Here is a 26,897-nt window from a genome sequence, read left to right on the forward strand (position 1 = left end):
TATACATTTGGGCTGAGAGGGACAGTCCCGAGCACCAGTAGAAATCCCTGTCCCAGAGGGTTTTTACTGACATTTACGGGGAAGGGGGTGGTGGGAAACCACAAGTCACAGCCCTCCACACTCCACCCCACCCCACTTTAGCCCAGCATATCCCCAGCTGGCTCCCTTTCCTGTTTACATCCGGACCTGGACTCCGGATGAAGACTGGAGCTGACTTTCCTGAACTGAGATGTCAAGGTGGGGAGAAGGTGGGGCCAGGGAAGTCGCGCTGGAAAAAGAGGCTGTCTCTTAGGAAGCAGGTTTCCATCTAAACGAGAGGATGAAGACTCGAGCGCACACATTCACACATTCTGGCTGGGAAACAGGGCCCGACAGCGCCTTCGCTAGAAAGATGGCCATTTATTTCAGAGTACACCCAACATTCATTTCTGTTTGCCCCAGAAGAGTAGCAGCAGGGCCTGGAGCCTGAAGGGAACATGATAGCAGGATGCGAGAGACCGGTCCGGAGGCGATCTAGGAGAACACTGCGCGCGCGCCCCCCCATCCTCCCCCCTTTCCTGGCTGGGACGGCGAGGCTCACTCCCTTGGCTGCGCACAGGAGAGGCTGCTCAACAGGCCACCACAAATCCTGCTGCTCCAGAAGAGTTCCTCCCCTGGAAAAAGAGAGATCCCAGTCCATGCGCACAGCGGTCCAGGCCTTGGTGGGGATGTTGCTGCTGGAAATTAAGGGAAGGATGAGACGGAGGGTGCCAGCTCTCGCAGCCCCTGGCTTTGGGGGGCAAAGTCTGCGCCGCACCCTCAGGTGTGGCTGTCGCCTCCAGAGCGGCCGAGGAGTCCGTTTCTGCGGGCAGCGTGGCTGTCCCTCGAAGGCGCCGGCGTCACTGCTGCTTGGAGCGAGGCCACAGCCGGCTTGCCAGGGAGCCCAGGAAGAGCTGCTGCTTTTTGTGCTGGGAGAGGTCAGAGAGGCGTTGCTGCTCTTCCTGCAAAAGGACAGGCGACACAAAGGGGAGCCTGGTCACCACCAAGGAATCCAGGAAGGCTGCCGCCCCGAGCCCTGCCGATCCCATTCCCGTACATGTGGACGTGTCAAGGAGGCTAGCAGAGTAACTCAGCAGCCTGGCTCACCTGCCACGTTAGGCCAGAGACTTGTTTTTAAACTGCCTTCGTGCAGATGATCAGCAAAGCTTGGTCGCTTGCCCAGGGTGGGTTTGGAGAAAAACAAACCGCAAGCCCAGGATCGAACGGCGTGGCAGGGCAGACTCAGGTGCTTGTTTTGTTTGCAGAAGCACAGCAGTGGAGGGGAAGAGCTGCATGAATTATTATTTTTTTGCTGCATGCACCAGCATGCTGCTCACGTCACAGTGAACCATGGTTTGCTTTAAACTGTGGTTTAATGTGAGGTTGAACTAGGCCAATGCGTGGAGAAGGCATTCTGCAGATCCGCTGAGGCACTTGCCTTCCCTTGAGAAAAAGGAGAACCAACCAAGACTGAAGAAATGGGTTTCCCAAACCCCAAAACTGACTGTGCAGGCAGTTTTTAAACTGCACCAAAATCCCCATTTCTCCTTAGCTAAAATGCATAAACTTTAGCCCTTGAGCAAATGCAAAACAAGAACACAGCTCTCTCCCTTATCAGTTTGACGGCAAGACTGGCCTTGACTTTACCAGTAGAACAGACACAGACATATCTTATGTCCTGGCCACAAATGACGCAGAGACCCAAGTCTGGGACTAACGCCAGAGCATGTTCTCGGAAGTAGTGACCTCTTGCTCCAAGACAGGAGTAGGAACAGGAATATCCTTTTATGGTCAGAAGTACAGGAAGGAAGATCCTTTAATGGTTGAGAGTACCAGAGCAGGAACATATGTGATGCCAACCTGTGTACGTACGCCGACGTGGTTGAGCTCCTAGGAGAGGAGTGAGAGGGTGCCTGGAGGATATATAAACTAAATGAAACCTGTCATTTCTTTGGACTTGCTGGGGACTAATCATGCAAGTGCCTTCTGCTATCCAGAGAGCAGAATAAACTCTTTCTTTGAACCAACTTGGTGTCATTTTGACTTCCTTCCTCCTGTCCCGGAGCAACGCAGACCCAATCAGTGAACTCCAATAAGGCTACAAGACATGGTGGTGAAACGCAAAAAAATCTTCTGGGACCCCACTATCTGCAAAAGCCAAACGTGGCCTAAGATCTGTATTGAGTGTGGCAGTGAGCTTAGAACATTCTAAGTAAGCTAAAATGTTTATACTTTATTAGCAGGGAAACCAGGATTTCCCAACGAAGCGACTGGGATGGTGACTCTGCAACCCCAGCACCCTGACCATGTTTAAGGGCTTCACCAAAGCAGTAGCAGCCTCCCCCACCCAAGGACAAAGCCCCCAGCCAGGACTCTGCACTCCTCCTCACCTGTTCCAGCTGTGACTGCCGGCGCTTGAATGCCTCCAGTGGGTCCTCTTCCAAGGAGTAGTTTTCCAGCACGGTCCGGACGTCTTCTACGCCACTCAAGGCAATGGCTGCCAGGCAAGAAGGAGGCAACAAGCATTAAAGGAGAATCAGCCTGGGTCATGTACCCATTTCATGTATTAGTGACACAGTGGAGGGCAGCTTCCTTATGTCCCTGAGTCAGACCATTGCTCCATCTAGCTCAGGACTGTTTACTCTCTCCAGGGCATGGGCAGGCAAACTAAGGCCCGGGGCCCGGATCTGGCCCAATCGCCTTCTGAATCCGGCCTGTGGGGACGGTCCAGGAATCAGCGTCTTTTTACATGAGTAGAATGTGCCCTTTTATTTAAAATGCATCTCTGGGTTATTTGTGGAGCATAGGAATTCCTTCATCCCCCCCCCCAATATAGTCTGCCCCCCCCACAAGGTCTGAGGGACAGTGGACCGGCCCCCTGCTGAAAAAGTTTGCTGACCCCTGCTCCAGGGTTTCAGGCAAGGAGCCTTTCCCCAGCCCTAGTCTTGGCAGTGAAGAAGGCAGAAGATGGGTCTCCTCCTGGGGTTCCTGTATTCCACCCAGCAGTGCCTAGACGCCATGTAGCTCCTCTCTGCAGCGGTGGGAGTCAGAAATCTGCTGTGTTTCAAAATAAGAGATTGTCTGGCCTTGAAGTTCTGCACCCTGACACTGCCATGGATATGTGGAACAGGCACTCACCGAATACCCTTGGACAGGGATGAGGATCCTACAAATGCTTTGGGGTCATCCCACGACCTATAGCCCAGCTTTTCTCAACCTTGGGTTCCCAGGTGTTGCTGGAAAACCCCTCCCAACATTCCTGACTGCTGCCCCAGCTGGCTATGGATGATGGGAGCTGTAGTCCAACGATAGCCATGTTCAAATATATAAAAGGATGTCACATAGAGGAGGGAGAAAGGTTGTTTTTTGCTGCTCCAGAGAAGCAGACACGGAGCAATGGATCCAAACTACAAGAAAGAAGATTCCACCTAAACATGAGGAAGAACTTCCTGACAGCAAGAGCTGTTTGACAGTGGAATTTGCTGCCAAGGAGTGTGGTGGAGTCTCCTACTTTGGAGGTCTTTAAGCAGAGGCTTGACAAGCATATGTCAGGAGTGCTCTGATGGTGTTTCCTGCTTGGCAGGGGGTTGGACTCGATGGCCCTTGTGGTCTCTTCCAACTCTAGGATTCTATGACATCTGGGAAGCCAAGGTTGAGAAAGGCTGGGCTAGCCAGATCCCATGGAAGAGAAAACAAGCTTGTTTTCTGCTCTGGAGAGCAGGACTCAAACCAATGGAGTCAAGTTACAAGAAAGGAGATTCCAACTAAACCTCAGGAAAAACTTTCCGACAGCAAGAACTGTTCAACGGTGGAACTGTCTCCCCCAGGAGGTTGTGGGCTCTCCTTCCTTGGAGGTTTCTAAGCAGAGGTTAGATAGACGGCCATCTATCATGGATGCTTCAGCCGAGATTCCGGCATTGCAGGGGGTTGGGCTAGATGGACTCTACAACCCCATAATTCTATGGTTCTATTTTGGGCGAATGTCTCCTTACTCTTCAGGAAGGCGGCAAGGTCGAAGAGTGTCCGGTCGTCCGAATTCCCGTCCCACTTCTTCAGGGCCATGCCGTTGAAGGGCTGCAGGCGGAACGCCTCCTTCTTGCAGTCCACCACCACCACTTTCGAGGGATCTCTGTTCAGGCAGGAGATATCCTGGCGAGAGGAAGACACAGAGGCAGGCTGGAGGGGTCACCAGCAGACAAGGCTGGCTTCCCCCCAAAAACGCAACAGGCGTTTTAGGACGGGCCTGCACACGGCAAGAGACGCAGAAACTTCCCAAGGTGCAATTGTCCTAGCCTACTTGACAATGAGAGAAATGGGTCAAAGGCCCCGAGAGGCTCAAGAGAGCTTGAAATGGAAACCGTGTCTTGAGATCTAATCACGGCCTTTGAATTTCCTGGTGGAGATTCCTCCCTGCCGCCTCAGAACCTTGTTTTTTTCTTGGCATTTTGAATTTAATACGCAATCTTAATCCAGGTATCCATTTCTGCGATACAGGCACAGAACCTGCCTTGTGTCACAATAACATTACGATCGCTGTGACTCTGCTTCCAAATAAGGAACTTCAGGGGCGAGGCGGGGAGAAACTGATTTGAACCTCCCTTGAAATGCAAAACTATTTTCTTTGAAAGAATGAAAACCATTCCTCTTTCGACCGTCCCATTAAGTACTCCCCCCCCCTCACTCACATGGGCGTTCGTGCTATATCAAAGGCTCCCTCGCTAGAATCGTTCTTTCCTCTTTCCCTGCCTTCAACGCTGCAGCTACAGTACAAGCCTTCTGCAGTTTTACCATCTCTGAGGAACATCAGAACCGCTCCTCATAGCAGGTGGGGGGGGGGAGAACTCCTTGCCCCCTTCCTCTGCCTGCCTCCCCCCTCCTCCTCCTCCCCCCACCCCTGCCCCGCTTTCACTTAGGAAAATAGAAAGAAAAGAGAATCCACAACAATCAGAAGCGCACATGCCATGGAGTGAAAGAGACACCCCACAGGCTCTGGGGCAGCAGATGGGAGGTGGAGGGAGGGAAGGAGGGAGGAGGACAGACAGAAGGCAGGCTGGCTTGCAGCAACGCAAAGCCCTCCGCACTCTATTGTGGAGCACAGACACAGGGGAACTCGCATTGCGGAACACGAGGAGGGCAGACACCTGCTGCTCCAGCCTTGCGCTCGCCTAGGCTGGGTAGAGGGGCCACGGGTTCGAAACACAGCTGTGGCTGCAAGGGAGGCCCGGGTTGCTGCTGCATGACATCGCTTTGCAAGGAGATGCAGACAGGGAGGACCAGCGCCCCTTTGCCAGAGCCCACTGGGAGCGTCGGGACGTTCGAAAGGTCTCAATCCCTTGCAGTGCATTCCTGTGGATTTTCACTCGCATTCAGCCCCCCTGGAACTTAACCCTGGGGCAGTGTGAAGAGTCAAGATTTCAGAACGCCCATTCTCGGTGGTTTTAAGGCAAGACCAGAGGAGGCCAAGATCAAAATGCTCAGCCTGCACTCGGCAGGCAACTGGTAAAAGGGCAAAGAAATCCCACAGGCGCTCTCCTCTGTGGGGCTCTGCGTCAAGCGCCAAGCCCACCCTCACCCCAAACTGGCCATAGCTCTCAAAGGAGGCACCGGGGATCCAGTCTGGGAACTGAAGCGGGTGCTCTCATCGATGCTTGCTAGAGAGCAAACCCTCCCAGAAGTATAACAACAACAATAATAATAATTTATTATACCCCGCCCATCTGGCTGAGTCTTCCCAGGTGGAGGAGAGGAAGAAAAAGCGAAATCCTGGTTGTGAAAGACGTAACTTTCCCCCAGAGGGATGACAAGCACAACCTGCTGCCATCCAGATGTCTCCACCCAGAGATAAACGTGCGCATGAACACACAAGGCCACAAACACCGCTGGGCATCTCCCCCCACCCCCCATGGAAAGCCTGGCTGCAAATACCTTCACGTGGTGCCCATCCATGTAGCGCGTGGCATCGCGGAAAAGCCGGTAGGAGATGAACCCGTGAGGGTCCACGCTGTCGATGAGGGGGAAAGCGGTCTGGAATGGAGAAGGGTAAAGCGGAATCACCTCACATGCCCAAAACATTTCCAGGCTCTGTCTTTGTAACAGTGGGAAGAGCGAGGGAAGGTGCTTTCTACATTGTGCCATTCAGCTGCTTACTATACTGGTTCAGGAGGCCGTACTGGCACATTTATTTCCCGAATAAACACACAGCTTGATTGCACACACAGTGATAAAGAATGTGCCTCGAGGGTCTGGCCTGTCTATTCTTGCTGTCACCAGCAAAAGGAACAAGTCTCACCGCCCCGAGGGATACTGTGCCAACCTGTGCCTCAGGTCTTGGCCAGCTGTGGGGCACTCTGCCACTAACGGACTTTGCTGTGGCTCCTCATAGGCCAGGGCTGTCGCTTAAAATTCATCTGGCCCAGCTGCAACAAAACAGGTCTCTCCCAGATCGGTCTCCACAGCTGCAGCAGGCGCTGTAAGCTTCCGAGAGTCTGACTTCATGCCAAAAGGCACACTCTCCCATCGAGACAGACAGATGCTGACATCCGGTCCAAAACTGGACAAGCCTGCACCACTTCCCAAATACGCTCAGGCTAGGCTTTCCCTGGAAGGCATTTCATAAACGTGGACCAAAAAACACCCTCTTTAATGTGTCTGCTCTCTTAGGAAGGGGTCATTAAGTGGTTGTTAAACTGTGAAGCATCGCAGATTAACGCACATTGTCACTGGAGCCACAGCTCTGAGCGCAGATAGCGCTTTAGACCTGGGTTTAACAGAATCCCCTGTGCTAAGAGCAAACAAGCCAGGCTGCTCCCTTGTCTTCTGCCCACAAGTCTCCTGGCCACTGTTGTTCTCTCCCCACAAGGACAGGCCCACTCAATTAGCACAGTAATAGCCTGGATTCAATGGGCTGAATGGCCGTCAGGCTGGACCCATACATATTCAAATGAGCAGACCCATACATATTCAAATGAGCAGTGGCACGCTCCCCTGTGGGACTCCCCTCCCGCCACTCAAGCGTGAGAAAGGAGAAGGGGAAGGGAGGAGGCTGACCCAGGAGGTGCTGGGCAGGCAGGCAGGCAGGCCGGCCCTCTCCCACACGACACAAATTCCTGAGTCCGCTGCAAGGCTTTGGGGACCCCAACCCCAACTGTGGACCCCTGCCAGCCCTTGCACCACGCAGATGGGGGATGTGGCACTTGGCACAGAATTCAGGATGTCAAGAAGCCCAGTGTCTCTTTGTTTTTTAATGAAACAGCAAACTTCTAGTGTTTATGGTTCCTGAGATAAGATGGGTAACAGTCTAGGGTGGAGCTTTCATGTCCTTTCCCCACATCCAACAAAAGCAAAACATGGCAAGTGTGCTCGAATTGCATGATTTATAATAAAAATAAAATAATAACAAAATGTTATTTATATCCCGCCCTCCCCAGCCAAAGCCGGGCTCAGAGCGGCTAACAACAGTAAAATAATACATCATTCTAAAATCAATTCATTCTAAAATCAGTTCAAATCAGATTAATGGCAACCATTGCGCTAGAGTTCTGTGAAGAATTACCAAAGGAGGGGGTCAGGCTGTGCCTTGGCCAAAGACCTGACAGAACAGCTCTGTCTTGCAGGCCCTGCGGAAAGATGTCAAGTCCCGCAGGGCCCTAGTCTCTTGTGACAGAGCGTTCCACCAGATCGGGGCCAGTACTGAAAAGGCCCTGGCTCTAGTTGGGGCCAGCCTAACCTCCCTGTGGCCCAGGACCTCCAAGATGTTTTTGTTTGAAGACCATAAGGTCCTCCGTGGGACATACCAGGAGAGGTGGTCCTGTAGGTATGTGTAAGTATTTGTGTGTGTGTGTGTGTTAGTGTATGGGCTCCAGCCTTGACCTGCTTTCTCTGGGCTCTTACATTCCCACAACCCTTTTAAGTCCTTCATTCTTACGACCCCCTTCAAGGCTCTCCTGCTGTCCAGCCTGCCCTGAGTGGCTGCAGGTAAAGAAGCATCCCTGCAGCCCTCCTTAACACACCCTGAACACACACAAAAACACACACGCAAGCGGAGGAGAGAGGGTTTGTGTGGGAATACGCCGCTGGAGGAGGAAAGTGGTGCACACCTGTATTTCCGCCTAGGCAGAGCCATCTTTGTTTCCTGGGATCAGGGTCCCAGGGTCAGAAGCTGACTCCGCCTTGCTGTAGCTCCAGGACTAAGGAAGCCAAGTCATGCCTGGCAGGGGGCAGAGCACTCACCATGCCCGTTTCAGAGGTGAAGATGACGATTTCAAAGAGAGGCGCCAACTGCTGGAACAGGTTGTCAATGCCTGGCCTCTTCTTGAAGCGCCAGCCGGTCACTAACTGAGGGAGGGGGGGGGGAGAACAGCGTCAGGGCGGTTGGGGTACAAGAGGCGAGAAAGTAGAGCCCTGGGAGAAAGATACAGAACCAGCTGCACAGAAAGAGCGCTTGCCAACCAGCACAGATCAACGCTGGCAGGAGACCAGGAAAAGTCCATGACCCGTCCCCAAAGACTAAGGCAGCTCTTACTGCATATCCCAGCTAAAAAGGTAAAGGTAAAGGTACCCCTGCCCGAACGGGCCAGTCTTGTCAGACTGTGGGGTTTGTGCGCCCATCTCACATCTATTGGCCGGGGGCCAGCGCTGTCCGGAGACACTTCCGGGTCACGTGGCCAGCGTGACAACGCTGCTCTGGCGAGCCAGAGCCGCACACGGAACGCCGTTTACCTTCCCGCTGGTAAGCGGTACCTATTTATCTACTTGCCCCCGGGGGTGCTTTCGAACTGCTAGGTGGGCAGGCGCTGGGACCGAGCAGCGGGAGCGCACCCCGCCGCGGGGATTCGAACCGCCGACCTTTCGATCGGCAAGCCCTAGGCGCTGAGGCTTTAGCCCACAGCGCCACCCGCGTCCCCGCATATCCCAGCTACTGCACTGCAAACAGGAGTGCAGGAAACAGTCCTCTGTGCTGTCCGTCAAGGGATAGACTACCATATCACTTAATCTGACCAAGTAATACTCAGGTGGGGTGGGGGGAAACGAGTACGTTTGCTGCACCTCCCTAAATGCTGCCCCCAGGAGGGATACGCACCGACCATTCCGGATGAAGGAGAACATCTGTGAGTTCGATGACTAGAGTGTAAGGGGGCTGGTAATAGGGCTCCTTCAGGGGGTCCGGGAGCAGCTTAGGACTGGTTGGCTCTATGATCATCTGCAAGAGACACAAACAAAGAGCAGCAGCAGCAGTTAAAAGAGTGGAGGACAGACCCTTCCTTCCTTTGGGGCATCCAACTTAGAGGTCACCACAGCGTAAGAGACAGACGTTAGGCTGTCTCTGTCCACATAGGGCATGGGTAGGCAAACTAAGGCCCAAGGGCTGGATCAGGCCCAAGTGACTTCTAAATCTGGCCCACGGACAGTCCAGGAACACATCCAGTACACGTTCTTTCCCTCTCCCTCACACTGTGGTGGCTCTTACCACCCTCCCTCCTCCTGGCTTCTCCCTGCCCTGCCTAGAGGAGGAAGGGGGCTGGGCTCTGTTGGTGCCAGCCCCTCTCCGGAGCTCTTTTGCGCACCACTCACTGTCCCTCTTTCATTCCCCCCCCGAACTATAGTCCGGCCCCCCACAAGGTCTGAGGGACAGTGGACTGGCCCCCTGCTGAAAAAGGTTTGAGGACCCCTGACATAGGGGCACAGTAGGGCTACCAGCCAAAGCTAATGGAGTTTAATTACTTTCTAACTATAATCTTTCATTATCTGATGACACCTACAGTTCTGGTCTGGTAAAAAGGAAGGAAATAATTAACAGCAGCAGCAGCAGCAGCAGCTGTTCTGGAGCCACATACTGAGGATCAGATCGGATCCAGACTGCTTCAATTATGTCCAAACAGTTGTTCCGATCTGTACATTTTATTACTTCTTTCAATTAAGCGGAGAAACACAACACAAGAGTACACAGTGCAAGTTTTTCTTTTCTTTGGAAAGACCTTCAAACTTTGCAATTTGTTTTAAAGCCAGTCTTCACAGTATCCAGACAGACCAAAAAGCCAAGGTGCGTTCTTGCAGCTGCTACAAGGATGAAGTCTTTGTAGAGCGGACTCCCCCCTCCCTCCCTCCCCCAGCTGTGCCTGGCGATGGTCCTTAAAAGGACCAGGAGCGGCCAAGCAAAGCAAAGCTGTCGGGCTCAAAGCAGCTTGCACGCTGGCAATGGCAGAGTTCAGGCCAGCGATTTTATCACCCTGGCGGCAGATGGGATTCTCAGTGCACAGCAGCAGCAAGAGGCACAGAGGTGCTGATAGCACAGCAATAACCCAGGAGCAGAAGCCATACAGATACTGTCACAAAAAACCCAAGGCCCGTCAGGCTTGGTGACTGGTGGTTTGTTTGTTTTTATTTTAAAAAATAATATTTATTAATTTTCCAACAAATTAAACACAACACTACAAAAAACAAACAAACAAACAAACAAACAAGAACATACAGCAATGCAATACAGTACAAAAAACACTACAAAACACTAACACATACAACTAACAAAACAAAACAAAAACCATTTAAAGTGGTGGTTTGCTTCCTTTTTTTTAACCAGTCCATCCACCTGCACACACTTCAATCTCACAAGGGTCGTTTGGGAAGAGAAGACTGAGAGGTGATATGACAGTCATCTTCAGATATCTGAAGGGCAAGCTTGTTTTTTTTTTGGGGGGGGGTTTGCTGCTCAAGAGGGCAGAAACTGAGCCAATGGATTCAAATCACAAGAAAGGAGATTCCAACTGAACATCAGAAATAACTTTCTGTAGGGAAGAGCTGTTTGACAGTGGAACACACTCCACTGGAACCCGGGCTCTGTTTATTAAGCAGAGGCTGGATGGACATCTGTCAGGGGTTCTTTAGCTGCGATTCCTGCATTCCTGTGTGTAAAACTAGGCTTAAATAAAACTAGCTCATTAGTAAGATGCCCGGAGTCCATCTTCAAATGTCACTTATAAGTTCTGAGCTGTGTGTGTGTGTTGTGTGTGTGTGTGTGTGGAAAAGCAACAACTGTTTTCAACATACAAACCCATAATAAGCCATGACACTGGCTTAAATGCAGAGCATAAAATCGGCAGAAGAAAGCGTTCAGCGCCACTGGCACACGCGCACAAAGGCTCTGGGTGCCTCTGGGCTGAAATCAACAAAACTTCTGCGTAGAATTCAGAGTAGCAGCACCCATTTGCAAACAGGTGTTTCAACAGGAGAAAACAAAACCAGCTTTTCTTTTGGTCACGGCACTTAATACTGGCAAAGGAGTGTTAAGGTCTCCTTGTGTTTCTCCACAACCAGGAACTTGCTTTAAACTTAAGGGATCCGAGGGCCTGAACTCTTGGGACACAGAAGTGCCTGCACAGCAACTTACCTTTTTTAAAACCCAGTTAGGATACAACTCCTGATGACACTTAGGGGAAGCCATTTTTTACATTTGGGGAGAATCAGGAACAGATTCTGAAAAAGGACCACAGAAGGCTCACTCACCTGCCTGTAATCTTTAAAGTATTTGTATGATCTTCGGAGCTGCTGGATCACTACGGGATCTGAAAGCCAATTCAGAGAACAGGGTCAACCATGGGAAACACCTTGCAGGAAAGTCAAGGCACCTGAGTTTATGCTCTGCGTGTGTCTGAACTTCATTTCTTCCCTCCAAATACATGGAGGGGATTTTCCGTCAAGGAGGGACGGTGCGTGTCTCTGCGCTGGTAGACTTTACTCACACAGATGTGCCTTTCTGCTTTAACTGTCAAGGCTTCATGCAGAGAATCTAGGGAGACCTAGCAAAACAGAACTACACTTCCTGGGGAATCTTTGGGGGCTGGATAAGTTTTCCAGTAATATCTGTTTCAAGCCAGTTTATGTTCAACCTGGCTTGTTGATTCATTTATCACTGGGAAGAAAAAACTCCCTCCTGGACTGAAAAGTGTTCCCAGAACCAAGAGAGGTAATATTTAGCTGCAATTCCTGCCTTTGCAGGGGGATTGAGCTAGATGACACTTTGGGTCCTGTCCAAGTCTGCAATTCTATGATTCTGTTGCTGCTGCAGCAGCAGCTAATAAGCGTAAGGCTGCCAAAAGTTAAATCTATCTGTGAATGGGTATTAACCAAGCAGGGCTCTGTGGCTGGCAGCTTAGCCGGGGCTCCCTGTTCTGTAACACGCCCCCCCAGTCCCCCCCCCCAAGCCATCTGATGCAGTTTGAACATATGCGGAGTCCTGCAGTCCTTCCAAAAGAATACTAATGGATTCCTCAATTACCAGCTCACTTAAGCAGAGGTCAGGCTGAAGAAGAAAGAGCGTGTGAGCCGAGACCACAGTCCCACACCAGCGCTGTTAACTATCCCTCTGAGATTACAGCTTCAGCATCTTAGCGCCAGGGTTATTCAAACAGAAACTGTAAGTTAATCAATCAAAGGCAGGCGCATTGAATGGGGCGTAATTTGGGAGCCATTGTCATGATAATTCAAGCTGAGCAGCTGGGGAGGATGACTGGCTGCACCAACACACAGGCCAAAGGGATTCAGGTGTCTGCCGGGGGCTTATATGGTGGAATTTGGCTGAGAGGCTGCCGCCGGCCACCGCCAGACTGAAACGCCTCATTTTTAGACAGTTGGCTGCAGCAGGAAGGAACGAAGTTAAACCGGTATTAAGGCTCATCCAACTCGGATGAACCAGAACCTGTTCCGACTTTTAGATCAATCTCTTCTCTCGGTCAACAGAGCCTGTGAGAAGAAACAAGGCTTTACTTGAGGAGGCTCCGTGCACCACAGAAAGATGCAACCGGCCACAATAATTTACAGTCTATGTTGTCGACTGATTTCAAAGCTTGTCGACTGTTTGGAAGCTGCCTGGACAGCCACCCTGCTTCAGACACTTGCTTCAGTGTCTGCACATTTCTAGCGACCTACGACGTTACGCTATAAAAAAATTAAGGCCATTCGTTTTGTTTTCTAGAAACCAGCTTAAAAATTCCGGCAGGCATTCGCTGGTCAAGAAGAAAGCTCAAATAATTGGTATCTATTTACATAAACTGTTACCTGCCCTAAAGCTTTTGATATCTGGTTTGCTGCAACAAAGGACAGGATCAGTCTTCCAGCTCTGTACATGTAAACAGGCTAGATAACCAGGGATGGGGTGGGCAGCATGATTTAGATCATTTTGCACCATATATTAAATTATCTAATAGACTGGATTTCTCTGCCTCAAGGAATGCTCTCCTCCCACTCATCCACCTGCACTTGGGAGCTTCTGAAGAGGCTTTGCTTTGGCTTCCATATGATGTACATTGGCCCCAACAACAGATGTCGGAAATAAAATATTAGAAGAAGAAGAAGAAGAAGAAGAAGAAGAAGAAGAAGAAGAAGAATATACTGCTCATCTGACTGGGTTGCCCCAGCCACTCTGGGTGGTTTCCAACAAATTAAAACATCAAACATTAAAAACTATACCTTTGGCCCTTGGGATGCCGCTGAACTACAACTCCCATCATCCCTGGCAACTGGTCATGTTTGACGGGGCTGATGGGAGTTGTAGTTCAGCAACACCTGGTGGGCTAAGGGCTCCCCAGCCCTACTCTAGAAGGAGCAGGGCTTTCGCTATGGCAGTCCTAAATTTCTCTAAAATCCAGCTCCTCCCTGCTGTCTTTTCGAAGGAAACCAAAGACACTTTCCCCCCAAACATCCATTTTACTGGCTGCTGTTTCCATTCTTTGTTGTAAAATGCTAGCACAGCGTTTCCCAAACTTGGGTGTCTTCAGCTCCTTTTTTGGACTACGATTCCCATCATCCCTGATCACTGGTCTTGCTAGCTAGGGATGATGGGAACTGTAGTAAAAACACACACCAAAACAAACAAACAAACAAACAAACAAACAAACAAACAAAACACCCACATTTAGGGAATGTTGTGTTAGACACCTCCCAACGAATGGTGAACTATTTTAAAAGCTAAGCTCTTAAAGATTCCTTAGGGTGAAGTAAGCTGACAATTAAATAAGACACAAGGAGAGCGAAGGAGGGTTGCAGAGAGCAATTTCGGTGCTCCCAGTGCAAGAACCGGGACAGAGCAGCTTACACAAAACGTGCCAACAGGAACCTGTACAACTTTCTGTCAATGGGTGGATGAGGTTGGGGAGTTAGCTGAAAATCTGGACGGCAGGGAAAGTGGTGGGAAGTGTAAACGGGGTGAGGAGGGGGTGGGGAAGAGAAATAATAAATCTATTGTGGGCCACAATGGGGCCACGACTGGAGAATGCCTTTTAATCTGCTGGGAGCATATGCCAGGCCGGCTGAAAGGAGCTGGTGAAAGAAGCTTCCTATCCCAGGCAAAAAAAAAAAAAAAAAAAAAAAAACCACAACACCCTCCCCTCCCTACTGGTTTCCTACATATTTTATCGGGAAAGTTCCCCTAACTGGGCAATCTGCTTTCTGAAAGCCCTGCGCTAAGTTCCATCTGGCCTTCTATTGTACAGACTCCCCCCCCCCAAGAGCCTCCGTTCGCTTTTGAAACTCCTGGACTACGAAAGCCTATTAAATAAATTAATAAATAAATGGCCCCGCTCGTGTGCAAGTATTTCAGGACAAGGGAGCTAGAAATAGCCCAACAGTGTCTTCACTAAACCAAGCTCAAAAGTGTGCATTTTTTTGGCAAGGGGCGAAAGCTGTTGACGATGCACCAGGGAGGGGATGCTGGGAAGACGATGGTTGCTCCGCGGAGCGGGACTGTTGGAGACACCCAAAACTAAGCACACCGAGGAGAGAATCACGCCTGGGGGCCCCCTCGTGGGCCAGAGGCGCACACAGGGTGTTGTCCCCGTCAAACTGGCAGCTGCAAAGCAAAATCTCCAGCAACCAAGACACGCCAATGGCATAGCTGTCATCTTTTCCCTTTTCTTGAGAGGAATCCTATTCGGAATAAAGGAATTTCCCTTTAAAAAAGGTAAAAGTCGACAGCTCTGCAATGGTACGGAAAAGGAGAGGCCTCTGCAAACCCGATTCTCTCCAGGTATTTGTGACGACAACCCCCGTCGCCGCTCTGGGCCGCTGGTCATCCTGGCTGAGAGGGATGGGAGTTTGAAACAGCTGATGGGCAGCAGGTTGGAGGAAGCGGCTTCAGAGTCTGACCCAAAGCTCTCGCTCCCCACAGGATTCTGTCTTGAAATCTGCCTCTCCACCTGCCCCTCTCTCTCTTCAAAAGCGGAATAGCTAAAGAGGACATCTGGAATGCCTATGGCTTTGCCTTGCCCCAGGGGACAGGCACACACACCCTCCCACCCCCCTCTCCCCTGCCCCAAAGGCTCCCCGCCTCTCCATTCATTCGCATCATAGCCTCAGTGACTGCTCTTTGCCTCCAGCAGCCTCCAAGAACGGGCACTGGGGTGGGGGTGTCTGTGGGGCGCAGCAGAAGCATTGTGAACTCCCCCCGCCCCCCTGGCACAAGTTCCGCCTGACCTTCTGTTCTTGACAAGGGGCAGGCGTGCTGTTTATGCACCGGTACATCTGCTCTCAAGGCAGCCGCAGAAAAAAAGCCTCCTCCCCAAACCTTTCACCCGCCCAATTAGAAATGTAAAGCAATTCTGGTTATTCCTGGAAGTGTTACGTGGGGTTTTAATTTCTTCCCCCTGTAAAGAGGTGGGTGGGTGAGCAGGTCACGCCTGTTGCTGTTCCCTTACTCTCCGGTTTAACACATCAAGGACTTAACATATTTATAGCTTAACTTCTGGGGCATTGCATCTCTCCCCCCCCCCCCAGCCTGCCCACCAGACTTCTCAGCTGCTGAAAAACTGAAGTGTCGGAAGGCGCTTGGCTAGCTGGCAGCACAAATTTAAAACGCTAAAGACAGACTCAGGCTTTTATCAGATGTGCCTTGAGCTGCGAAGAAGGTGCCTGAGCAGGGAAAATCTATGGATGCACACAAGGTACAAAATGCTATCATGTCCCAAATTGCACCTGGGTCAAACAACAGCTTTAATGTAAAACCATTGAGAACTAAGAACGGTGGCCTTTTCCCCCATTCTAGTGTTTTTGACCTTTGTTCTGTGCAGCTTTAAGGTCAGGCTGCAACACAGCATGCTTCAGACTTCTCCAACTTCGTGCTCTGGAGATGTTGTTGGGACTACAGTTCCCATCATGCCCCAAACACGAACCTTGCTAGGTGGGGCTAAGGGGAGTTCAAAGTGCCTGGAGGTCTGCAGATGAAGACGATGGACTATATGGAACTTGCCGAACTGACTGGGAGACTCTGTGACCAGAGAGAAGAGGCGGTGGAAGAAGACTGAAAGAAGTTTAAAGAATATTTGAAAAAATATGCTAATATTTAAATCTTAGAATAGCTCTGGAAGTGGATATAGGCTGTAGGGTTAGAAGTAGAAGATGGTGTATTTTAGAATACAGTGGTGCCTCGCAAGACGAAATTAATTCGTTCCGCAAGTTTTTTCTTCTTGCGAGTTTTTCGTCTTGCGAAGCACGGTTTCCCATAGGAATGCATTGAAAATCAATTAATGCGTTCCTAGGGAAACTGCCTTCAGACCAGGTCCGGGGACAGTCTGTCCCCCGACCTCTTCTGAAGGCTGGGGGGGGGGGGAACAAGGGCTTTTCTTCCCACTGCCAGCCTTCAGAAGGCTGTTCTGAAGGCTGGGGGTGGGAAGAAAAGCCCTTCTCCCCACCTCCCGCCCCGCAAGCTCCGGGGGCAGGAGGGCTTTGCTGCCGACCGCCAGCATTTTAAAAGCCCCTGCTGTCCCGGGGACATTTTAAAATGCTGGGGGTCGGGAGCGAACGCTTCGCTCCCGACACCCAGCATTTTAAAATGTCCCTGGGACAGCAGAGAAGACTTCTCTGCTGTCCCGGGGAGTTTTCCGTCTTGCGAGGCATTCGTCTTGCGGGGTACCACTGTAGTATTATTTGTAAGGGATAAAACGTGAAGATTCTTATGGTAAAAGTAAGTGTGATTAAAAAATGGTTAAAATTACGATATATGTAAACTGCTAAAGATGAGGTAAAATGAAAATCACATGCGGGGGGGGGACTTGGGGAAGCTCACCTAACAATGTTTAGAAAAAATAAGGATAAGACAAGAATCTGTTTGTATTGTTTGTTTTTCTGCTTGTGTTGTTTAGTTGTGTTATAAAAGGAATAAAAAATTTTGGAAGAAAGAAAACAAAAGTGCCTGGAGATCACCAACCTGAGGAAGACTGCACTCAATGACACTTCTGCTAGTCATCACACTCTCCAACTTTCCATCCAGAGCATGCATAAAGCTCTCTTCTACGAGCACTCGGAAAGCTGCCTAGCAGGCCTCAGAAGCCACCAGAGCACCTGTTTCGCTCTCAAATGCCCTCAAATCTGGTCCACACAAACGGTGAGGGCTCATCACTGTGCTGAGAAAGTACCACAAGGACTAGTCGTCAGGTAAGCATGAATCTTATGGCTTTTCAGCTGCTCCAGTTCCACTTTGACTGATTAGCCATTACAAAAACTTCAGGAGATAATTCAACTGAAACGTGGAGAACATTCACACGCCTGCAACAAAACGCCATCTGTACTGCAAGATCTGAGGTGGGAATTGGCATGTTTGTAGGGATGAACGCACGGGATTCTTAAAACATAAAAAGCCCAAGCGCTGACTAAGGTATTCCGAGGCGCAGAAAGGCCCCTAGAACAACATCTCTTTCTCAAGTCTTCCAGTGCTACCAACAAGGGCTCTCCTCTGCCCAGCTGGCTGTGACTCCAACATATCAAGGCGACTTTTAAAAAGCAGGGAGGATGGTCTGCCTACTCACCGTTATCAAACTCATCGGGGATCTGCAAAGAGAAAGAGAAGGTAGTATAATTCTTTTAACTCCACAGCATGTTTCAAGTCACAAGGCAAAAGCAGAGGGGAAACAGCCTATGAGTGTGCCTATTTCACAGTTCAAATAATAATAATAATAATGATGATAATAATAATAATAATAATAATAATAATAATAATAATAATAATAATAATAATATCTTTATTGTCATTGCCCCCTCTCGGGGACAACGAAATTACTTGGCTGCTCCATCCACCCAGGTAGGGCACTCCACACAAAATCAAAACAACTATAAAAACACTAATTAAAACAATACAGTATAATACAGCAAGGAAGATTAGATGACTTTCAAAGTCCAGGCTTCCCATTCAGGGCCGAGATCGCTCTGGAGAAGAAGCTATTCTTAAGATGGCTCATTCTTTTTTTTTTTTTTGAATATTTTTATTGGGTTTTCACATTTTATATAGACAAAAACAAAACACAAAACACCAAAACAAACATAAAAGACGACAAACATGTACAATTTCCTAACATCTTATTTTCTAACCCTAGTCCTTGACTTCCCCCCACCCCCACCCTTGCCTCCCTATTCCCAAATTTATGTCAGCAAGTTGGCATTTCCTTTTCCATCTTAATATTAATCCTTTTATAAAGAAAGACAAAAATAAATTTTCCCTAAGTTGGACCCCAATTCTCTTCCCTCGATTTCTCATTTTTTCTTGAATGATTTTCTTATTAACTAAACCCCCTGGTCTTGAGTGTTGTTTGAATTTAAATGCTTCCCTCCCTCCCATCCCCGGTTTGCGTCCTTTCCCAAGACATGTCCAAAATAAAAATTTTTAGCCTGGGTTCCGCACGTCCGAGGCTCTCAAATCTCTTTCAGTCCCTCTCCGCCGGTTTTGTTGGTAGTCCTTTTTGTTGGTCATCGAGTCTCGAAAGAGCTCCTTCGCAATCAATCCAATCAGTCCATAGTCTCTTCCCATATTTAGAGACATCTGTTGAAGAATTTCCACAAGGCCTGAGTCTTGATGATAATCAAAATCAAAGTCTGTGTGGAGGCCCCAATTGTACTTCTTTATTTCAAGTTCCTGAATTCCATAAACTCCCGGGGCCTCCACTTTCGTCTTCTGTATCTTTCGTAGGCTTAAAATGGACTTAATCCAATAGTCTCCTTGCTTGTGTTCTCCAGATGTCGGCTTCTGGTTAGTGTTTTCCCACTTAACTTGTTCTCTTTCTTGTTTTGTCTTCTCCTCTTCTTTGTTTATTATTTCGAATTCAGCTGTGGGTTCTTTCTCACTCAAGTCCTCATTACATTCAGCAGAACTACTTGTTTCAGAATTCAAGGTCATCAGTTGTTTACTCATAACTGTAGTCTGCTCCTGTAAAGTTCCCACCAGTGAAAACATCCTTTCGATTTCTCTCAGTATCTTTCCACCCACAGCCATTGTAATTCCACAGAATTCCCCCTAGAGGGAATCTGGTTACTTAATGTTCTTTTCTCCAACAATCCTCTGTCCTGTTATTGTTTCTTTGTTCCCAACAATTTTGATTCAATTGTAACTCCTTTTAATCCGGAGAGATCTTAAATAGCAATTTTTCCACTGTTAACAGTCCATTTGACAGCTTTGACAGCTGTCAAATTCTGCTCCTCTATACAGGCTTCAAAGCAGGTCGCTCCCGGGCCCGGGAGGGAGGGTTGTATACAACAAAACAAAGTCTCTTCCAACACTCCACTCTCCTGCTCAAATTTGCCTTTCCAAATCTTGGAAGTTACTGACCTTTTGAAACTCACCCTTTACAGGGTAGGCACTCCAGCTTAGCTCTTATATCATTGCTCTGGATCGTCTGCAAGGGGGGGGGACTTCCTTTTAGCACACCCCCCGGTCGTCTCAAATTCAGAAGGTAAAATTTTTAAAGTTCAGTTCCAGATTACTCACGGGTTCTTTTTTTTCAGTCCAGATTTCAAGGAAGGAAGTCAGCGCTCTCCAGTTATGGCTCGCGGCTTCGCTCAGCGGCGGTAGCGATCGACTCTCAGTGCCGCGCCGTCCCCCGTATCCCCTCCGTAGCCTTTAAAAAGGCTCTTCGCGAATCAGGGGGGGCGCTTAAGGCACCCGCTGAGTCTTCAGTCCGCAGGCTTCCGCGCCTGCGGTTTTTAAGGGTCCCCGTGTCGCCGGCACGGCAAAGACCCATCCACCGCTGAGCCGATTCCCTCCGGAGCTCGGAGGGAATCCGCCATTTCCAGATCGCGCCAACCCGGAAGTCCTAAGATGGCTCATTCTTGTCTTCATCGTCCTGTTTTGCCTTTTATGTCTTAAAACCTCCCCAGCAGCTGTACCCACACCATTTTACAGTTTTCGGGCTTCATCTATTGTTTACTTATTACATTTATATTCTGCTCTTCCCCCACAAAAGGAGCCGAGGGAGGCAAACACATCAGCCTTAAAACACAATTAAAAAAACCACTGCAACATCCCTATCCCGAAAGCACGCAAAGCTGGAGGAAGGATTTTCATGCAAGTGTTTTACTAATTTCAGCTTGTTCAGCCCTATGAAGCAAGAGCCCCGGCATTCCTATTTTATCAGCAATAAAAGAAAATTGGGCAGAGAAGCGCAACCAATTCAAGATTCTGGACCAGGAGGATACAAATTCCCACCTGGGAACAGGCAGCTGCCTTCTACCTTTGATGGGCACCAGAAAACCTTGAAATGGGAAATGCATCTTTATAGACTTGTTTGGTCTACATTCGTTTTATTCATTTAATTTATATACACCCTTCATCTGAGGATCGCAGGATGGTTTACGGTATAAAACTACAAAAATACAGAGCACAATAACAATTAAATATTCAGTAACATTAAAAAGAAAACCATTACCCCCCCCCAGGCCATAGATTGTTTAATTAGCCATAGATTGTTTAATTAGCCAAAAGCCTAGGAGAAGAGGAGCGATTCACCTGGTGCTAAATGTATGTAATGAAGGCCCACGGCAAGCCTCCCTGGGGAAAGCATTCCACAAGTGGGGAGCCACCACAGGAAAGGCCCATTCCAGTGTTGCCACCTTCTGGACCCCTGGTGGAGGGGGCACATGAAAAAGGGCCTCAAATGATGATTGCAGGGTCTGGGTCGGTTCGTATGGAGAGAGGTGGTCCTTGAGGTATTGCAGTGAGAAAGGCTTCTATCTCACCACAGAGCAATATGAGGGTCAATGAACCATGAGAGATCAAGATAATCTTCAAGGGTGAAGACAGCCCAGGCTGGACATTCGGAAAGACCACTGCCTTGCTGCCTCCCCACTGTTAGCTTGATCTGGGGAGGCAATTCTTACATGCTAGAGCAGGGGTCAGCAAACTCTTTCAGCAGGGGGCCAGTCCACTGTCCCTCAAACCTTGTGGGAGGCCGGATTATATTTTTTTTGTAGGCGACACGAAAGAATGAATTCCTATGCCCCACAAATAACCCAGAGATGCATTTTAAATAAAAGGGCACATTGTACTCATGTAAAAACATGCTGATTCCTGGACTGTCCACGGGCCGGATTGAGAAGGCTATTGGGCCGGATACGGCCCCTGGGCCTTAGTTTGCCTACCCATGCGCTAGAGCTCCGTAGCAGAATGGATGCATACATTGCTCAGGTGTCTCCAACAAGCCAGCCAAATCTCCCCAGTGAAAATGCTCTTGGAACGATGCTGCATAGCAGCGGCATGACTTGCTTCCTTCCTTCCTTCAATGTTTACAGAGCAGCAACTACCTCAGGGATGTGGCAGCTGCGGACAGTGGTTTCGTGCTGGCTGTTCCTCCAATGCAGACGGGTCAGTGGAAAACAGGCAGGGTCAAAATGGGCAACAGGAAGGAAGAGTGGCACACACAGAAAACATGGGTTATTGTTGGTTTGTGTGTGTGTGTGGCGGGGGTGTATTTATTTCCCATAACCCACAGCACCCTTCCAGGAGCAGGGACCTATTTTTAAAAAGGATGGGCAGGATATGGTAGAGACCCAGACACGGAGGAAGCTTAGCAAGACAACGCTTTGGTGCAACAAGAAGAATTGACATGGCGGGGGGGGGGGGGCTGTGTTTGCTCTGCAGAGCTGGTGGAAGCCACGACGTGGGTTCAGGAGTTGTCATTGCTGCACCTACGCAAAGATGCCCTAGGGCAGCCTTCGCCACCTGCCAGCTGTCTGGACTTGCATCCTGGTGCTGATGCATGTTGTAATCCAAAGGGCACCAGAGTTGGCGAAGGCTGCCCTAGGAAGGCAAGAAACAGGATTTTGAAGCAATGGAGAGGTTTTGTCACAGATTCTGGAGGTGCATTGAGCAAGCGGCTCTGGAAGTCAGCTATCCATCAAACAGGATTATGTCCTTCTTCTGTTGTATAAAGCTCTTACAAATTGTTTCGATCGACGGTGTGAGCTTCCCTGAGCTAGTGTGTAAAGGCAGGGTGTTAAAAGCCTCTCAATTTATATGCCTCTTCCCAATGGAATCTCAATGGGGCCAATGGCATCAAATGAAATAAGTGTGAAAGGTACAGAAACAAATCAGACGCTCAATCTCTTTCCTCTTCGTACTTGCTATCTCCATTAGAAATATCCCTTAACTCTTCTCAGGCAGCAATTGGTGAGTCTTTGGTGTTCTCAAGTAACAGGATAGTTGCCACACTGCAGATTTAAGGCCACATGCAGTGGTTAGAAGGTTGTTCTAGGACCAAGGAGACCAGGGTTCAAATCCCCCCACTCTGCCATGAAGTTCTCGGGGGGGCCTTGGGCCAGTCACTCCCTCTCAACCTAACCGACCTCACCGGGTTGATATGGGGATTAATTGAGGAGGTAGGAGATAAATGCAAGAAATAAATAAATGGCAATTTTGCCCAACTGTGACGCAAAATGATGCGCTAAATGCCGTAGGGGGAAAGGAAACTGCTCTGACCCATTTTTCTTCCTCCAGGTTACCACAAATCGTCCCTTGTCCAGGTTTGGCACATCCTGACAGAGTCCACCAGTGACAGACACCCGAGCAAAACAAAGGCATCATTGTTGTTTAGTCGTGTCCGACTCTTCGTGACCCCCTGGACCAGAGCACGCCAGGCACTCCTGTCTTCCACTGCCTCCCGCAGTTTGGTCAAATTCATGCTGGTAGCTTCGAGAACACATTTACAGTATAACTATTAGTGAGAGTTCAGCCCACTGCCAAGAGACTACACTTACCATGTCGAAAGCAACAATGAGCATGTCCAGAGTGCTTCTTTGCATTAACCACAACCAGTCATGACTGGGGGAACATATCCCCAACACCTGACACCTCTGCTTTTAGGAGTCAGCTACCACTTTTGAGCTGGGGGGGTTATTCCATTTTGTGCTTGACAAAGTAACTTGAGCTTTGGGGCTGCAGCCAAATGGCTCTCACACCTTGAAGCTGAGGGGCTGCATCAAGGGACAGAGCTGCGCTGCGCAATCAGTGAAGAAGCTTCAGCAACCTCCACACAGCATGTTTCTATAAACACTGCCCTAATCGCCCTGACCCTCCTGTGCCCCAGGTTTAGATATTATAGAGCCCCCAAGCCCCCATTTCAATCACAGTTCTCAAGCTCACAGTGCCAACAGATTTTTCAAAGGGTAACTATAGCAGGGAGTTGTTTTAGTAATCCTGATTCAACACGAGCCTCGAAAACTGCTTTTGCACTGCCCAGCTCCCTTCCAGGTGTCTGACGGACGATGGGGAGGCACCCACAACTGAGAAAGCCTCTGCCCTCAAGAAGTTCTATGGGCTGACTTACTCCTTCATGCCCTCTTGCTGCAAGAATAAGGGAGCAGGGAGTGGGTATGTCTTTAAGCAACACATATCCATATTTTGAACCTTTGTTACTGTTGAAGGCATTAATAGGATACGATTCTCTCCATCTCTTCTTTCTCAGAGTGCCGCTAACCTCTCCGTAGAAAACAAGACCCCTTCCTCTTTGGAAAGGAGCCATTCAGACTTGCAAACATCAGATTAAGATCCAAAAAAATGCAACCAGTTCTACATGCCTAAGGATATTTTTAGCAGCCCCACGACCATCACACGGGCACAGCCCGTGAAACAGTTTGTGGTACACCTGGGGGACACCTGTGTGTGTGTCTGCTGTTCTACATGTTATATTTATCTCCTATCACGTCTGCTCAAACTCCTGTGTGCCTCTGAAGTAGCTCTCTGGTTCTGGGCCTCGGGATTTCCCCTCTGCATTTATGCCAAAACTACGGTACATCATTGCTTTATTTTCTCTACTAATCTGAACTTAGGAAGAAGTACTCTGTACTCTAGCATGATGAGCACTGTTATCTGCAAACATCCAAATTCTGAACAGGATGTAAGTCTTCAGAGCGGTGGGGGAAGGGGGAGGGGAATCAAGTGAGACTGTCTTCTTAAATGGGTCAAAGCTTTGCATGCATGGATTTGTGTGCCTGAAGGACTTTGCTTTCCAAGATGCCAAAGTTCTGTGCTGGTTGAAATTAAGGACCTGCAAATTTTGAATCTTTTTTACTGTACACTTGTAACAGATATTTTCATTGATGCACAGGGCAAAGACGACTCACTGGAAAAGCCCAGCCCCGTTTGAAAGGCTCTATAGCGATGCACCAGCTGTTTTGAGCGCTGCAGAGTCCTTGAAAGCCACAACAGAATGGCTGCAAGCAAGATTTCATTGTTCGCAGACACAGGCGCAGGAGCCCGGCAGCTGCTGACCTGAAATGGGCAAGACCCCGCTACGAAAACAATGATCCATTCCTCTAGTCAAACAAGGGACTTGAAACAATCCCACAAAGTCTTCGGCACTGACCTGCTCTGGACAACGTCACGGCGGCTCTTGGCCTTGTGGATACGTTGCAAAGGAACTATACCAGGACTGTCAGAGCAGAGGCGGAATCAGGGTCCAGAGAAAGGTACCAGTAAGCGCTCTTGGGTGAAACTAATTCTGTCAGTCACTGAACACACACACAGTTTATGAATCACTTTGTTTTGCCTTTCCTCCGGTGTTTGGGATTATGTAAAATAACTGGGAAATGGCAAGGCGAAGGACTTTAAGGCACAGCAAGACTAATCCAGTGTCTAATCTCCCAACTCCCTTTTGTACAGGGCAGTGGAGCATTGGCTTGGCAGGGCAGGAAACTGGAGCTGACAACTGGGCGCAAGCAGAGAACCGGCAGCTGTCAGAGGCCCTCCAAGCCCCATCTTTCTTGTACTTAACCAAATGCCACCATTGCTACCAAGTCAGCCCAACGGGGCATGTAAATACTGAAGAGCGTCCTGGCACTTGCTGGCCCAAGTCAAGCAGCTCCCCAATTCGGATGGCATCCCCAGGGGCAACATTATCTGGCTGGGTTTTAGAAGATAGATCTCTATGCTGGTTTCAATCCAAGAAGACTCGAGGGACCATAAAGGCTGAGGGATTCACCAAAGTCTGTCAAATTCAATGCACTTCAAACCCCTGCACTTTCAGAGAGCACATGCACCCTGAGACGCCTGCTGTGGAACACTTGTGCTTCGCAGAATATTCTGGCAAATGTTCTAGGGTGCAAAAACAGAGGACTGGCCAGGGCTTCTGGCTGAACTGTGAGTACACCCCACAAGGAAACCATCTAGAATGTCCTCCCCCAAGCCAGTGCCCCTCTGATGTTTTGGACTACAACTCCTAGTGCTCTCTGGGGCTGACGGGAGTTGTCATCAAAAGCAACTGGAGGGCACAAAGTTGTGGGAAGGCCGTTTTTCTATAATATCTCTCCCCGAGCGCCTGCTCACTGCAAGAGATAATGTGCAGGGGGCAGACAAGCTGCCTTGAAAATAAGCTCACACACTACACTACATTGAGGATCCCCGTTTGCTTCTGAGAAACCTGCAGAATGTGGGGGAGAACACACTGACCTAACAGATTATTATATGTTAAAGAGTGATGCTCAAGTTGTTTAGTGTTAGTCATTTAGACCAGTATTTTTCAACCTTTTTTGGGCAAAGGCACACTTGTTTCATGAAAAAAAATCACGAGGCACACCACCATTAGAAAATGTTAAAAAATTTAACTCTGTGCCTATATTGACTATATATAAAGTACTTCTCTTGAATAGGAATCAAATAAACACAAATCAAATAAACACAAACGATTCCACCTAAACATTAGTGTAATGGGAATTGGGGTTGCTTGTGCGTAAACTGCAAACTGCTCCAAGCTAGCCGTATAGCTAAAACTTTCCCTGGTTTGACAGCCCTTGAAACGCGACTGTCTTAGTCACTGGCAGAATCCGTCAGTGGGCGTGACCTAAATTTCTTCCAACATAAAAGTTGCTTGACTCCAAGTCTCCTCCTAGATTCCCTGCGTGGAAGCCTTCTGCGCAGCGTGGGCGTGCCAAGCGGAGGTCCTGTGCTCTCTCCGCTGATTTCACTGGAAGAGTCTCTGAGCCTCCCCTCCGCCGTACTCTCAGCCTCCCCTTTCTCCCTGGTGTCCCCTGGATTTCCTTCCCCCGTGGAAGCTCTCTCTCTCTCCTTGCTAGTTCCCTCCCCTGCATCACTGGAGCGACTTTCCTCTCCTCTTCCCTCTGATGGCAGTTCCCTGACAATTAGGAAGAACTTCCTGTCAGTAAGAGCTGTTCAACAGTGGAATTTGCTGCCAAGGAGTGTGGTGGAGTCTCCTTCTTTGGAGGTCTTTAAGCAGAGGCTTGACATCCATATGTCAGGAGTGCTCTGATGGTGTTTCCTGCTTGGCAGGGGGTTGGACTCGATGGCCCTTGTGGTCTCTTCCAACTCTAGGATTCTATGATTCTATGATTCAAACACTTAACATCAGTGGTGAGATTCAAAAATTTTAGTAACCAGTTCCGACATTCAAGCATGGTTTAATATTTTTTTCTTTAATGGCAAACAAAAACGTTGCGGACCGTTCTCTGCTTAGCGGGGATCGATCCGCTGATCCCCACTGAGCGGGCGGATGACAGCTCCGTCTCCGCACTGTGTGCGGAGAGGGAGATGTCAGAGCCCCGCTGCTCTCTATGGGGAATCGGATGAGAGCGGACCGCCTGTCCGCTCTCATCCGATCTGATCCCCACCCAGGACGGATGGA

At 49.2% G+C, this 26,897-nt stretch overlaps 1 protein-coding gene and 1 long non-coding RNA gene across 3 annotated transcripts in view; both read right to left on the reverse strand.

Moving 5' to 3' along the window:
- Window positions 1–379: 379 nt before the first annotated feature.
- The window catches only part of TIMM50 (translocase of inner mitochondrial membrane 50), a 40,563-nt gene continuing 14,045 nt past the window's right edge, over window positions 380–26,897 (reverse strand). For both annotated transcript variants that reach the window (XM_082231324.1, XM_082231323.1), the window contains exons 4-11: window positions 17,808–17,829; window positions 11,518–11,576; window positions 9,098–9,217; window positions 8,248–8,352; window positions 5,944–6,042; window positions 4,011–4,167; window positions 2,409–2,515; window positions 380–980 (exon numbers count right to left, since the gene is read on the reverse strand). In XM_082231324.1, coding sequence (XP_082087450.1) covers window positions 879–980; window positions 2,409–2,515; window positions 4,011–4,167; window positions 5,944–6,042; window positions 8,248–8,352; window positions 9,098–9,217; window positions 11,518–11,576; window positions 17,808–17,829 — 771 coding nt within the window. In that variant the 3' untranslated portion in view covers window positions 380–878. The remainder of the gene's footprint in view (window positions 981–2,408; window positions 2,516–4,010; window positions 4,168–5,943; window positions 6,043–8,247; window positions 8,353–9,097; window positions 9,218–11,517; window positions 11,577–17,807; window positions 17,830–26,897) is intronic.
- On the reverse strand, window positions 18,001–18,228 carry LOC309536692. The gene is made up of 2 exons (XR_014221704.1): window positions 18,107–18,228; window positions 18,001–18,065 (listed from the first exon to the last, which is right to left on the reverse strand). It is a non-coding gene; the product is annotated as an uncharacterized lncRNA (long non-coding RNA).

Source organism: Podarcis vaucheri (genome assembly GCF_965113315.1).
Source record: "Podarcis vaucheri genome assembly, chromosome: 7".
In the NCBI taxonomy this organism is placed as follows: Eukaryota; Metazoa; Chordata; class Lepidosauria; order Squamata; family Lacertidae; genus Podarcis; species Podarcis vaucheri.